The sequence below is a fragment of the Diabrotica virgifera genome, chromosome 4 (genome assembly GCF_917563875.1).
Source record: "Diabrotica virgifera virgifera chromosome 4, PGI_DIABVI_V3a".
Classification (NCBI taxonomy): Eukaryota; Metazoa; Arthropoda; class Insecta; order Coleoptera; family Chrysomelidae; genus Diabrotica; species Diabrotica virgifera.
The window spans coordinates 37,286,408-37,301,999 of NC_065446.1; the positions used below are offsets into that span (position 1 = coordinate 37,286,408).

General features: G+C 30.9%; 1 protein-coding gene across 5 annotated transcripts in view; it reads right to left on the bottom strand.

Moving 5' to 3' along the window:
• LOC114329940 (choline/ethanolaminephosphotransferase 1) overlaps positions 1-15,592 on the bottom strand; it is a 150,834-nt gene that overhangs the window by 132,844 nt on the left and 2,398 nt on the right. For all 5 annotated transcript variants that reach the window (XM_050648157.1, XM_050648155.1, XM_050648156.1 and 2 more), the window contains exon 2: positions 10,487-10,727. In XM_050648157.1, coding sequence (XP_050504114.1) covers positions 10,487-10,727 — 241 coding nt within the window. The remainder of the gene's footprint in view (positions 1-10,486; positions 10,728-15,592) is intronic.

A 15,592-nucleotide genomic window follows, 5' to 3' on the forward strand; every position in this document is an offset into this window, starting at 1 on the left:
CGATGAGTGTATATTGTAGCGGTGTTCAAATAAAATCGGTATACTCTGGGCTAATTAGCAAAATTCATGGAAAAGTTATTTACCAGCAATTTTATTGCTGGAATCGAATTATAAGATCCTATATATTAATAATATAGGTATGCAAAGTCCGCAGATAGTGTGCTACTTTTTTTATAAAAAAAAAATGGCGCCGACAAATCATATTTTTTTCAATTATTGCTCTATAACTCCGAAGATTTTAACTTTACAACCAAAACAGCTTAATAAAAATTCACCGCAATTAAATTCTACATAGAGATATGTTTTTCACGATTTGCTCCGACGAAAATTTTCCTCGGAAAATTCGGGTTTTCCTAACAAAAACTCTAATTTTCAAATAAAGTTTTAGGTAAGTAATTATTAATCAATAATTAAATAACTTAGTGACATCAAAGCTTTCTTGGTATATATTGTAATTCCAGAAGCCGGTGAAAATTAAACGAATATTTTAGCAACAATTCAATTGTTAATTAACAAATTACGATCGCAATAATAAACAAAATAATCATGATACATTGATCAAACTTATAAAAATTATAAAGATGAGATGCTTATTTAATATTTTATCGACAAAATATAAATTTTTCTTTTTTTTGCATAATCTTTAAATTTTGAAAAAAAAATAGTTATAATACGCTGGTCTAATTAGTAAAGTACAAAGAAAGGTTATTTACCAGCAATTTTATTGCTGGAATCGAATTATAAGATCCTATATATTATTAATATAGGTATGCAAAGTCCGCATATATTGTGCTACTTTTTTTATAAACAAAATGGCGCCGACAAATCTTATTTTTTTCAATTATTGCTCTATAACTCCGAAGATTTTAACTTTACACCAAAAACACTCAAATAAAAATTCACCCCAATTTAATTCTGCATAAAGACATGTTTTTCCCGATTTGCTCCGATGAAAATTTTCCTCGGAAAATGTGGGTTTTCCCAACAAAATCTCGAATTTTCAAATAAATTTTTTGGGCCAGTAATTATTTATTAATAATTATATAGCTTGGTGAAATAAAAGCTTTCTTGTTATATATTATAAATTCAGAAGCCGGTGAAAATGAAACGAATATTTTAGCAACAATTCAATTGTTAATTAACAATTTACAGTCGCAATAACAACCAAAATAATCATGAGACATTGATCAAACTTAGAAAGATTATAAAGGTGTGATGCCTATTTAATATTTTGTCGACAAAATATAAATTTTTCATTTTTTTGCATAATCTTTAAATGTTTAAAAAAAATTGTTATAAACAAATTAATATTTCTCAGAAATTGTTCATTATATTCTAATTTAAAAAAATACTTAAAATGTGTATTTCATAGGTCTTGAAAATGAATGCTTTAAAAAAATTTTCAAACCATTTGCAAAAAAGTTATGAATCAGCAAAGTAAATATACGAAATCTCCGTTGTTTACAATTAGTTTTAATTGTTTCAAAGCTTAAAAGTGAGTCTATGGTACAACCTAATTACTCACAAAGAATGTAAAAAATTACTGCAACGGTTATATTTTAATCAAAGATTAAAAACACTTTTTTTTTGTAATTTTTAGCGCAAACGTAGCGCCTGATACAGAGTTGGAGCTAAAATGTTCACTCGAAGCGACTGACACGCAGCATGCATTATTTATTAAAAGTGTACATCACGCGGCCGGTCGTCGCTGCGAGTGAAAATGTTAGCTACAGTACTGTGTTACTCTACTTTCGCGCGTGTAAATTACAAAAAAATATATTTATAATCTTTAATTAAAATATAACTATTAAACTGATAATCGATATTTTTTTGTAAATAATTAGCTTGTACTTTAGACTCACTTCTACGCTTTGAAAGAATTAAAAAAAAAGTATAAACACAGTAGCAATCGTATGATAACTTTGCTGTTTCATAACTTTTTTACAAATGGTTGCAAAAAAGTTTTAAGCATTCATTTTAAAAATATTTAAAATGCCCATTTTAGCTATTTTTTTAAATTATAATATAATAAAAACTTTCTGAGAAACGTTAATTTGTTTATAACTATTTTTTTAAACATTTAAAGATTATGCAAAAAAATAAAAAATTCATATTTTGTCGACAAAATATTAAATAGGCATCTCATCTTTATAAGATTTCAAAGCTTGATCAGTGTATCATAATTATTTTGGTTATTATTGCGACCGTAAATTATTAATTTACAACTGAATTGTTGCTAAAATATTCGTTTAATTTTCATCAGCTTCTGGAACTATAATCTAAACCAAAATGGCTTTTAAGTCACCAAATTATTTAATTATTGGTAGATAATTACTTATCTAAAACTTTATTTGAAAATTAAAGATTTTGTTGGGAAAACCCGCATTTTCCGAGGAAAATTTTCGTCGAAGCAGATCGGAAAAAACCCGTCTCTATGCAGAATTTAATCACGGTGAATTTTTATTTGGGTGTTTTTGTTGTAAAGTTAAAATCTTCGGAGTTATAGAGCAATAATTGAAAAAAACACGATTTTCGTGCGCCATTTTGTTTATAAAAAAAGTAGCACACTATCTGAGGACTTTGCATACCTATAATATTAATATATAGGATCTTATAATTCGATTCCAGCAATAAAATTGCTGGTAAATAACTTTTCCCAAAAATGGCCTATTCTCCGATAATCAGCCCAGACTAGTAGTGCTGGAACAACTCAAGGTCATTACTTAAAAACTTATTAAAATTGATTGTAATTTAATAGTAGGTATTCTTCATAATCGCATAATTACAGGTCCATTAAAATAATATATTGTATTCTTATTGTTATATTTTTATGTTTTAAGGTTTTTCAAGAAAGTACAATGTAATAAAAAATAAAATCTTGCTCTCATTTTTATTCAACTGATTGTAATGAAAATTACATTTTAGATTTAATTTGATGTTTCGATTTCCAATGCGGAAATCGTTTTCAAAAAATATAAAAATAATTTTTTTTTTAATTTCTTTAAACGATTTCTGCACTAAAAATGTAACAGTCAAAGTAAATGTAAAGTGAAATTCTCAACATTAATATCACATGAGAGTGAGAATAAATTGACAATAAATGTGACAGTTTTTCGAAAACTTGTTGCCTGACATTAAACACGAGAGCCCGCAGGGCTCGAGTGATTATTGCCGAATGGCAACAAGTTTGAGAAAAAAACTGAAGCATTATTTTCTTATTTATTCTTACTATCGTGTGATATTCGCAAGATTATCTTTTAACACTCACATACAAAATGTAAGTCTTTGTAAATAAACATTCAGTGACATTTATCACAATTATTAATGTTTTACAACTTGTCAAAGTAAACAGCATGAGCTGGTTTAGAAAATATTCAGACGAAGATATCAATAAAATATTAGTTAAAATTATTTATAAATACAGTGTTATTCATGAAATAATCTTACCAAATCACACTCGAGCGCTTAAAATTTCCGATTTGTATTTCCCTCGTGACAATTTGACATTAGATGCAGAACTAAAAGTTTATTTTGGTTAATTTCCTTAAATTTGACAGTTTAGTATATTATTCTCAGTATAATAAAAATCTGATTGGACAGAATTAAACACGTGATGAACAATCTTACTACCCGATTGGAAATTAAATCATTCAAAAATAATCAAAGGTAATACCACGAGTCAAAACTTCTTTATTTGGTAAAATTACGAAAACAAACCGAATTTTACCCTAAATAAAGAAGTTTAAGTATGAAAACGAAAAAATTTATCAAGCAAAATTTAGAGGACGAGTGGTATTTGAAAAGATTATTTTGTGAACCAATATGTATTATTAGTAAATACGGGCATCTGTGAAATCTTTTTTAAGACAACTAGGATCAATGTCTTAAGTAGGTTATAGATAAATTATTTTATGATTTAAAAATGAACCAATTTATTTATTATATTGTTAATACATAAAAAACTGTTTAAATCGAAAATGAACAATTATTAAAAACACAAATTTTATAACTAATATGAGATTTTTCAATGTCGTTCGTAACGTCTAATCTGTCGTCACTTTCAGTATCATTAATTACAGTCGCAGTTGATGTACTGGCAATGCACTCAGTTGTAGTAGTTGTTCTAAGTTTATTAATAATTTTTTTATGATGTTCTTCATTAACTTGTAAATAAGGTTTTAACGAAGAAGCTGTGGCATGTCCAGTTATTTTTATTGCCTCCTGTTCTTGAATTCCTGCCTTAACAAGATTAGATACTACACTGGATCTGCTTGAATGATTTGTTATTTTTCGGTTTTGTGTGTCCAATCCCGCATTTTTGCAGAGTTCTTCAACCATTTAGCCATTTCATTTGGTCCAATGGAAGTATTTTTATACCATATTCCATTACCTGTTTGCCAGTATGGATTTGGGGTAAGGAAAAATCTATCGCTGGTAATATTTTTACCACGCTTCTCCATGATTTTTTTATATAGTCTTATTGGGCACATTTCTGGATCTTTAATGTTTGGTGTCAGCCATTTTGAATCCGAACACTTTTTTTGACCCCCCTGGCATGTTTTGGTAAAAATTGGATTATATTCAATCCTTCCTGTTTCTTTGCCGGCATTATTTATTTCATATTTGAAATAATCAATTCTACAATGAATACCCTCACCACCGTGCCATGCTAACTCGTAAGAGACAACATGAAAAAATTTCATCTCTAATCCTAGCGGATTATTTTCATCGCACGAGTCTATAATACTCAAATACTCTTTTTCATCCAGCGCTATAGCACTTTGTTTTCTTTTTTCGGGACGACTTTGTAACTCTTTCCTTTTTGCATTTCTCACGTCTCTTGCCTTCTTAAATTCAATGTCGATAAACGGGTTAAAACTTATATTAAATTCTGAAAAATATTTTTCTTGAATCATTTTGGCTGTTACATTCCAAATAGTTTTAACAGAGTATTCCTTGTAATCTTCACCATTCATTTTCTTCATATTCATTCCCCAATCTTCAAGAACTTTTGCAATTTCTTGAATACTTGTATTATCATTCAACTGATAGTTCCTTACTGTGCAAAATTGCTCAAATTGTGTCCAAAACAGACCTTTTTGTCTTAATTGAATTTTGAGGCGTATTATTTTTTAACAAATCTTTAATTTGTTCATGATTATTGTTCCAAATCTAACGCTAACGTCCATTTTGTATAAATTAAATTATGACAATGTTAAATCGCGAAAATTTAAATCGGTCAAAATTGCGCGGCCTACTTGCTTCGTGCTCTTACCGAGCTACGCTGGGTGAGTTCACCACAGTGCAGTGGTGTAATTGGTTTTGCCTAACCCCCAGGTGAATGCATTTTATTTAATTATTATTCACCCGTGTTTTTGTAATAAAAAAATAGGAGAATGTAATTTTAGAACTATTTTACTAATTCTACTAATATAATGTGTATTTTAAAAGTAACTATTGTTCCAAAATATTACGTTGTAAATATTCGAATCCTTTTATGTGATAACACTGGTTTGTTGAAATCGGCAACAAAATAGAAGAATTAGTTCTGTGTTCTGTGTACGGTTTGCATCGGTTCTGTTTGACGTTTATGAAAAGTTTAGAAATATTTATTTTGAAAATAAAAACTGTAGAAAATCTGAGTATATCGTGGTTAGTGTTTTATTAGTATAATTAAGTTAGTAAACACAGGTATGTACGTATTATGTGAAATTTAGGGTACCTTAAGTTTTATCAGGGAAGAAACTGTTTTATCAAGGAAGAGGCTGTTTTATCAGTATTACACTCAATGATCGGCTAGAACGACGCGTGGTGATTGGCTGAAAAAGCAAAAACGTCAGAATTTGACAGGTGAAAAAAATAATCATTATAATCAACTGTGGTTTAATCCCATATTAAAATAATATCAACTTCAGGAAAAAGGACAAGAACAATATAACGCAACAGAAAAATGGAGAGAGTTAGAGGAGATTCTGAGTAACATCATATACATCAACTGGAGATCGATACATGCAAACAATGGATAACACAGGAAATAAATGAATGTATGAAAGAAAAAAATACAGGAACAAAAACGAACAACAATACAAAAACGTAAATAAAACAATCCAAAAACAAATCAAAGAAGCGAAGGAATTGTGGCTATCAGAAAAATGTGCAGAAATAGAAAGATTAGAAGAACAACATAACACTTTTTACATATACAGGAAAATTAAAGAAGCAGCTGGTATAATAATATACAACAAAAAAGGTATTGGAAACATAATGGACAAAAACAATAAAATAATAATTGAAAGTACAGAGAAAATAAATAGATGGGAAGAATATAAAAAAATAGCTATGGGGCCGTTCAAGTATTACGTAACGCAGGTTGGGGGGAGGGGGGGGTCAAAAATCTTAAAAAATTACGTTACGTAATACTTGAACGCCCCATTAAAGTGCGTTACATAGGAGGGACGGGGGGTCAAAAATCTTCAAAAATCGCGTTACGTAATACTTGAAAGCCCCCTATTTGAAGACGACAAAAAATAGAGATAATGGAACCAAGAGCCACAAATGGCTTGCAACTACCAAAGTGGTAATTGAAATAGCACTACAACATATAAAAAATTATAAAGCCATGGGTCTGGATGAAATACCTACAGAAATCTTAAGACTACTAACACAGAACCACACTAATATACTAGAAAAATTATTCAATGATATCTACGATACTGTGATAAGTGCTCAGAAGAGCCGAAGCAGAAGACCTTTAATGACTTGCGTTTGTGAATTGAAATCTTTTGTATTTTACTTTGGCAAACAGTTTTCTAGATTCTTGATGCTCGGCATGCTCTTCTAGTTGTTTGCGTATTTCTATATGATGAGATTATTTTGTCTCTTCTACTCAATGATTTTATTTTATGTTTGCTACCTTTTTTCAGTTTCTGTTGGATTTAAAACATTGTTTCTCAACTTGTCTTCTAAAACACTGTCTTCAAGTAGTGTTCCCCGTTCTTCTACATTCTACTAGGTTCCCTGTTACAGAACAATCAAAAAAGGAATTTTTTCACAAACTTCTCAGTAGATTCAAATGATTGATGAATCTGTCAAAATTAATGTATATCGTATATTATAGAATATTTAAGAAAAAACATTATCAGTAGTAATTACACAATAGCTCTAAAATTATCGATTTGTATCCCGAGTGACACTTTGACAGTTTTAATTTCACGACCCGAAGGGGAATGAAATTATGTCACACAGTCACGGGGCAAAACAAATCGATAATTCTTAAGAGCTCGAGAGTAATTCGGCTATTCGGCATTTTTAAGAGCTCGAGATTATTTCATGAATAAAACTGTCTTTTTAAATCATTTTAACTAATATTTTATTGATATCTTCACCTGAATATTTGTTAAACCTGTTTCTTGGTGTTCTCTGTGACAAGTGTTGTAAAATATTAATTGTCAATAATGTCACTAAATGTATTTTTGCGTAGCAACGAGGGGTATCTAATGTAATACTTGACGATGGGAAATTATCAGTAGTAATTGCACAAGAGCTCTAAAATTCTATATTAATTTTAGAGATCGAGTGCAATTTGTTGCGATTATTTCATGAATAAAACTGTTCAAAACCAAAATTTTATTGTAATTTATTTATGTAAGTACAAATTAGTACAACTAAACACACAGTTGTTATAAACATTTTACGGTTAAAAGTCATCACTTTTATAATTTTTAAAACATTAATTGTCATTAATGTCACTGAATGTATTTTTTCGTAGCAACGAAGGGCATCTGACGTAATATATTTGACGACGGGCAATTATCAAAAATTATCAATTTAATTTAGATTTCTGTAGCTTTCTATTGGTCAGAATCTCCTATGAATGAAATAATCGAAAAAATGATCGCTTTTCTGTAGCTTTCTATTGGTCAGAATCGCTATGAATGAAATAATCACCAGTATCTTACTGCACCTGAACTAGAACAGCATTTGATAGAACAGGATTATAACAAACGTTAATGGATTTATGGATTAGATAACGTTGAAGATCTTGATTTTTTAAAGTATCTATTATTTATACATGAATCTGCTTTCCAAAATAATGATTTTATAATAAACAATTATAATTATATTATTATTCCAAAACAGTAAACTGTATTATAAGTGAGTATGATATCGACAAGTAAACTTACGTGCAGAGAAATCGGCCCACTTAAAAATTTGGTCATTTTTAATGTCTCATATTTCCTAAACCTGTTGGCCGATTTAAGTGATTTTTTGAACACGTTATAGTCTAATTCTTTAATAATACTACTGTAATAATATTGTTGCTAAACAGGTAAATTATAATTTTATACCGGGTGTACCAATCACACTGTGTTTTTTTCTCGAAGTTCGCATCACCGCGGTGAAGAACATGAATAGTTGTTAAAGTACCTAACTTTTTTATTGTCCAACATAAACGAATGAATCAAAAAACAGAATGTTAAGAAAACCTGAGGCTATATTATATGTTGGGTTTTAATTTCAGTATTTTATAAATACTAGAATATTCCACACGGTGCACCGGTGCAATAGACAGGGCCTCGATTTTTGACCCTTCGCTTCGTTATCGAAGGTATTCGTTTCGTATCTGTTTAGTGTACAGATAGCGAATTATCGATAACGAAGCGAAGGGTCAAAAATCGAGGTCCTGCACCAATAATGTAATGTTGATAACTAAACTCCACATATATACTCCTAATTGTTCAATGATATTATTAGGAGAGGGAATGAGTTTTGACCTAAATCTATCAGCTATTGCAATAATTACTCCTCCATCCCGCTTTTTAGAACTTGTTGCCATGCTCCTGTCACAACGATACATATTACAGTGGAACCAAGATAACTCGGACTAATCGGGACCACGGCCGATCCGGGTTATCGAAAATCCGGGTTAGTCGGAGAATATGGTAAAAATTAATAAAATACGGTATACTTACAGATAAACTCAGTTATAATTGAAATACGGCTGTACTAGGTACACACAATACGGTCACAATAGGAACGATGTTATGTTATTTAAGAACAGTGGAGACTAATACCATTGTTTAAAAAATAATTTTTTAAATAGTCTTTTAGTCTTTTTTAAACAATGCTAAGACAGTTTGAAATAAATAAAGGAATATCAGGTGCCTGTTGTTTCCGATAATCCGAAACAATGAACGCCGTGTGCCATGAGTCACTTTTACTATCGTATAGTTCAAATTACGCAAATACCCATTATTTCTCAAATATTATATTACATACATTTTTATTGTTGAAATGTTTGTCTGATGAAAATCTGTCCGGGTTAGCCAGACTTCCGGGTTATCGGGGGCCGACTTATCGGGGTTCCACTATATAACCACGAAATTTGATTTCATGTTCTGAAAACTCGTCACTCGGCACACATATGTGCCGAAAATTGGAAGCATTTGAGATGTGGCTATATCGGAGTATTCTTAAAAACCCGTGGACTAACCCGGTCACAAATGAGGAGACCCTCAGAAGAATAAAGAAGAACCGAGCGGTACTGACCACCATCAAATCTCGAAAGTTAGAATACTTTGGACACATTATGCGAAATGAATCCAGATATGCCCTCCTACAAGCCATCCTTCAAGGAAAGATATTTGGAAAGTGCGGTCCAGAAAGAAGAACATCCTGGTTGAAGAACCTAAGAACCTGGTCCAACACAACATCTGTGCAGAGATAGGCTCATCGCGCAGAGACGAACGTGGTTAAAGGTTCCACACAAAGGCCAGATATAAAAAAAAGAATGTGTGTGTACTTTGTACGCACGTAAGAAGTTATTCTTCTATTATATAATTTCAACGAAGTAAATATACTTAACAGGTTATTTGTATTTCATTTAAATATTAAATTAACTTTCTTATCTACCACTTTCAAAAAATTTTTAATAAAACAACCAAAAATTAAAAAAAAATGAATCGTCCAGGATTGGAACCCGCGACCTTCCGTTCTCTGACCCACCGCTCTACCAACTACACCACGGAGCTTCTTTTAAGTGACACGTAAGTTTCGGATATAATTAAAAACACGGTGACAAATAGACATATAAAAATGTTGTACCTACATAATATTTTATAATCTTACTACAGAGAAAGACAAATCCAAAAATTATAATAAATAATACATTTACTAAAAACACTAATATATTCTTTTAATGACTTATTTGCGCTGATACATAATATACATACATACCTATCTTGAAAGATTAGCAACTAAACGCCATACTGTCTGTGTGCGCATGCGCGCATATTTATGAAATTTTACTCTCAATCGCGCCAAAAGAAGAATAACTTCAAAAAGTTACATCTTAAAGAAATGAGGCTTATTTTGGTAAACAATAAACATCAATCAACATGTTTATAGAAACTTATTAATGAAATTAAAGTATGTAAATTAAAATGTTACCTATAATAAATACACGAAAACATTAAAAAAGTCTTACCTGAAAGAACATCCATCCCGGATAATATCCTAACTGAACCGCTGTGCATGCAGAAAGAGCAACAAATACTGTAGAAATTGAGTCACACCCATGGTCAAAAAGTTCGCCAAGTGGATTTGAAGAGTTTGTTCTTCTGGCTTGTTTTCCGTCTATGGCATCTAAACTCTGATAAATAAATAATCCTAGAGCACACAAGGCACAAACCCATCTAGGAGCTTCAGCTTTGGCATCAGGTGAATACCTGTAAGAATATAAATTTCAAGTAAATTTTTTGTATAAACTTTTAAGAATGTTTTTATGAAAGAAAAAAATATTTAATTGTTACGTATTACCTAATAACATGAAATGCCGGGTATTTCACAGTTTCTAAAATTCACTGTTGGTAAACCCCACATATGTTAATCTTTTCCTGGTAGGAAAGGGCTAAAACTTTTGGTGTCCAGTATGACTGAAGTCAAATAGGTACAAAGAGGACTTTTTAGGTGCCGAGAATTATGGTTAATACCAATAAATGACTCATTTTTAAAGAAGGTTTTATCAAAGGTAATAATACCACGAGTCCTCTAAATTTTATCGATAAATTTTTTTGTTTTCACGAAAACTTCTTTATTTGGTAAAATTACGAAAACAAACCGAATGATAAAATCACGAGTCCGAAGGACGAGTGATTTTATCCATTTCGGTTTGTTTGAGTGATTTTACCCTAAATAAAGAAGTTTAAGTATGAAAACGAAAAAATTTATCAAGCAAAATTTAGAGGACGAGTGGTATTTGAAAAGATTATTTTGTGAACCAATATGTATTATTAGTAAATACGGGCATCTGTGAAATATTTTTAAGACAACTAGGATCAATGCCTTAAGTAGGTTATAGATAAATTATTTTATGATTTAAAAATGAACCAATTTATTTATTATATTGTTAATACATAAAAAACTGTTTAAATCGAAAATGAACAATTATTAAAAACACAATTTTTATAACTAATATGAGATTTTCCAATGTCGTTCATAACATCTAATCTGTCGTCACTTTCAGTATCATTAATTACAGTCGCAGTTGATGTACTGGCAATGCACTCAGTTGTATTAATAATTTTTTTATGATGTTCTTCATTAACTTGTAAATAAGGTTTTAACGAAGAAGCTGTGGCATGTCCAGTTATTTTTATTGCCTCCTGTTCTTGAATTCCTGCCTTAACAAGATGAGATACTACACTGGATCGGCTTGAATGATTTGTTATTTTTCGGTTTTGTGTGTCCAATCCGCATTTTTTTGCAGAGTTCTTCAACCATTTAGCCATTTCATTTGGTCCAATGGGAGTATTTTTATACCATATTCCATTACCTGTTTGCCAGTATGGATTTGGGGTAAGGAAAAATCTATCGCTGGTAATATTTTTACCACGCTTCTCCATGATTTTTTTATATAGTCTTATTGGGCACCTTTCTGGATCTTTAATGTTTGGTGTCAGCCATTTTGAATCCGAACACTATTTTTGACCACCTTGGCATGTTTTGGTAAAAATTGGATTATATTCAATCCTTCCTGTTTCTTTGCCGGCATTATTTATTTCATATTTGAAATAATCAATTCTACAATAAACACCCTCACCACCGCGCCATGCTAACTCGTAAGAGACAACATGAAAAAATTTCATCTCCAATCCTAGCAGATTATTTTCATCGCACGAGTCTATAATACTCAAATACTCTTTTTCATCCAGCGCTATAGCACTTTGTTTTCTTTTTTCGGGACGACTTTGTAAGTCTTTCCTTTTTGCATTTCTCACGTCTCTTGTCTTCTTAAATTCAATGTCGATAAACGGGTTAAAACTTATATTAAACTCTGAAAAATATTTTTCTTGAATCATTTTGGCTGTTACATTCCAAATAGTTTTAACAGAGTATTCCTTGTAATCTTCACCATTCATTTTCTTCATATTAAGTTTTATCAGGGAAGAGACTGTTTTATCAAGGAAGAGGCTGTTTTATCAGTATTACACTCAATGATTGGCTAGAACGACGCGTGGTGATTGGCTGAAAAAGCAAAAACGTCAGAATTTGACAGGTGAAAAAAATAATCAGTGATAATATTACATTCTTCTACTTTGTCAACTGTATCGCCTTACATGCGATTTTATCACTTTTTTATGTACATATTTTGAGTGTTGATTTAGTTTATAGGGAAGCACTGTCCGCACTCGTCCAGCTGGTCACATTCTAGTAAAACGGTGCCATACTAAAAGGGTTAATAATCGATGTTCGTAAAAATCATATTTACTGACAATATTGTAATATTTATTATATAAACAAGTTTTGTGAGACAGTAACCATGAAATTGATATCTGTGATTATCATCATGGCATCTACATTCCTGGCGGAGTGATTGCTGCCCTCTTTGGACTCTTCGGATTCATTTATGGGGGGGAATCAGTCCACATTAACATTTTGTTTTTACAATTATTGGTTGTATGACTTGGCATCTTCTACAATTTTTCTCCAATCCTTTCTGTTTTTGCTTATGGTTACCCATTCTTTAACTCAAATCTTCTTAAGGTCCTTGACTATGTAGTTCTCCCATCTGGTTTTGGGTCTTCCTCGTGGTCTGCCTAATACTGGTCTCCATTTGGTAATTTTCTTGATAATGGCTTCTGGATTTCTATGTCCCAGTCATCTAAGTCTCTGTGCCTTGATAAATCTGACAATGTCTTCTCCATTCAAAAGATCAAGTTCTGAGGCAAATATTTGGTCATTTAACCAAGTTTCAGTAAATATAATTATATCATAACAAACTTCCTGCGAATTGTTTCTAATAACACGAAGTTTAGTGCGCAATCCACAGCAATTTTGATAAAAGATAGAAAAAGGAGACTTCTGAAGATGGTTAAAACTTAGTTTTTTGTAACAATTTGAGGTACACCACGAATATACTTAATTATTAAATTTTGTTCGCCCTTGGAAGTCCGGTCTTGTAGTTGCATCTTCATATTTTTCTCATAAGCTTGCTGTTTTGGAGTTAAATCAGGAGTTATGAATACATGCGAACCTTTTAATGCTGAACGGCCTTTTAATATAGTTTGGACATCATAATTACTGGGTAAGACAACTTTAAGGCTTCTGTTACCAGACTTATTTTTCTTTCCTACTCTAACAGCCTTTTGAATAGGTATGGGCTCATTGGTAATTTTCATAAAAACTGACTTTACTGCTTCCATATTGTTGTTGGATTCAGGCATATTAAAGATCATCAAATTATTTGAGCATTGTTGACGTTGATAAATTTCTGCAAGAGAATTTTCATCCGACGAACTATTCCCTTTTAAATTGCTTTTTAATAATTCAAGTTCATTTTTAGTTCCTTGGTTTCCTTATCTTTTTCTTTCCTCAACTGATTAATATCATTTTTGATGGTATTTACTTCTATGTTTAGTTTGTCAATCTGTTGCAATAAAATAGGTATTTTCTTTTAAAGGCCGATCGACATTCAAGACAAAAATAAACTACAGTCTTGTTCTGGATAACTATGGCTCTCAATTCTGATGCACATAGATGCGAATTTTGTGATGAAATTTGGTATGTGGGGTTAGAATAATATTTGTTCAAATATTGGAACAACTTGTGCAAATAACTTTTTCCGATATCTGTAATGCAAAGCAAAACATCGGTAATTTACTGTGTTTTTAGATTCGCAGTAGTAGGCCGCTTTTAGAATTAAAAAACTTCAGTTGAGTATCTTAAAAAATGTGAACCTTCAACCTGTATGGACTGCAAAACTTCAAATCTGTATTTATTTTGATATGCATATCTACTTACAGAGATTAACAAATAAACAACACAAACTTTGGTAATACACTTTTACAATTAGACTAACTATTTTTAAAATGATATGATATTATGAAATTATGAATTATGATGATATTATAAAATGTAAATAAAAAATGGTCAAAAAAATGGGGCCTTAAATTAGATTTTTTTGGCGGATTTTATTTTTTAGTTCAAAGTCTAGGATATTTTACAGTTAGGTATAGCCTCCCCTATTGTAAAAATCACAAGCCGCCACTGGTTAAATATTCAATATGTTTGAAATCTCCTATAATGTTATTGTGTATCATAAATTAATTATGAATATGACCATAGGATTATTAGCCTGATGAATCATATGCTGAAGCTTTTCCTACGAATGATATGCAATAGAGTATACAACAAAACTAGATGAACACACTGGTCAAACTCAATTTGGTTTTAAGAATGGCTTCAGAACAAGAGAAACACTTTTTTCAATATGTGTGCTAGTTCAAAGATGTAGAGATGTAGATTCTGATGTATACTTGTGTTTTATAGACTTTCAGAAAGCTTTTGATCGGGTGAAACATGAAAAACTAATAGATATTTTAAGGTCATGTAACATCGATGATAAAGACTTAAGGATCATTTTAAACCTCTACCAAGAACAAAAGGATAAAATAAGAATAAAAAGTGAAACATCTGGAAAAATCAATATTGAGAAGGGAGTAAGACAGGCATGTGTTCTGTCACCTTTGCTGTTCAATGTTTACTCTGAGAAGATATTTAAGTAAGAAAGCTTTGGAAGGTATCTCAGATGGTATAATTGGCGGGTGCATGTGAAAAGGGATATAAGTCAAAAAAGTATAAATTTGGGAAAACGGGTTTTTGTGATTTTTGTGACGTAAATGCAATACTTACATTATTATTTTTCAATAAAATGTGTATTATCTTCAGTGTATGACTTCATTATATCGCAAGAACACATTTTTGGTGGTAAATATGGAATATATCGAATATTTAAAAAAAAATAGAACATTTATACCTCTTTTCACAATCATTTTTTATTAAAACCTAGGTACAAACAAAACATCTAATTATTACTAGTAATTTATTATTGTTAATTATCCTCTGTTAGTTATCCTCGTGATCAGATGCATCTGGCAAAATATCCCTACACTATCTCACTTATATTTATTAACCCAAACGCAAATCAGAAAAATATTCGAACGCTTTTGATCATATGTGAACATATACCTCTATTCACAAAATATTTCATTTATTTTCATATCTGTACCGTGGAGGTAAACAGTCGTATATC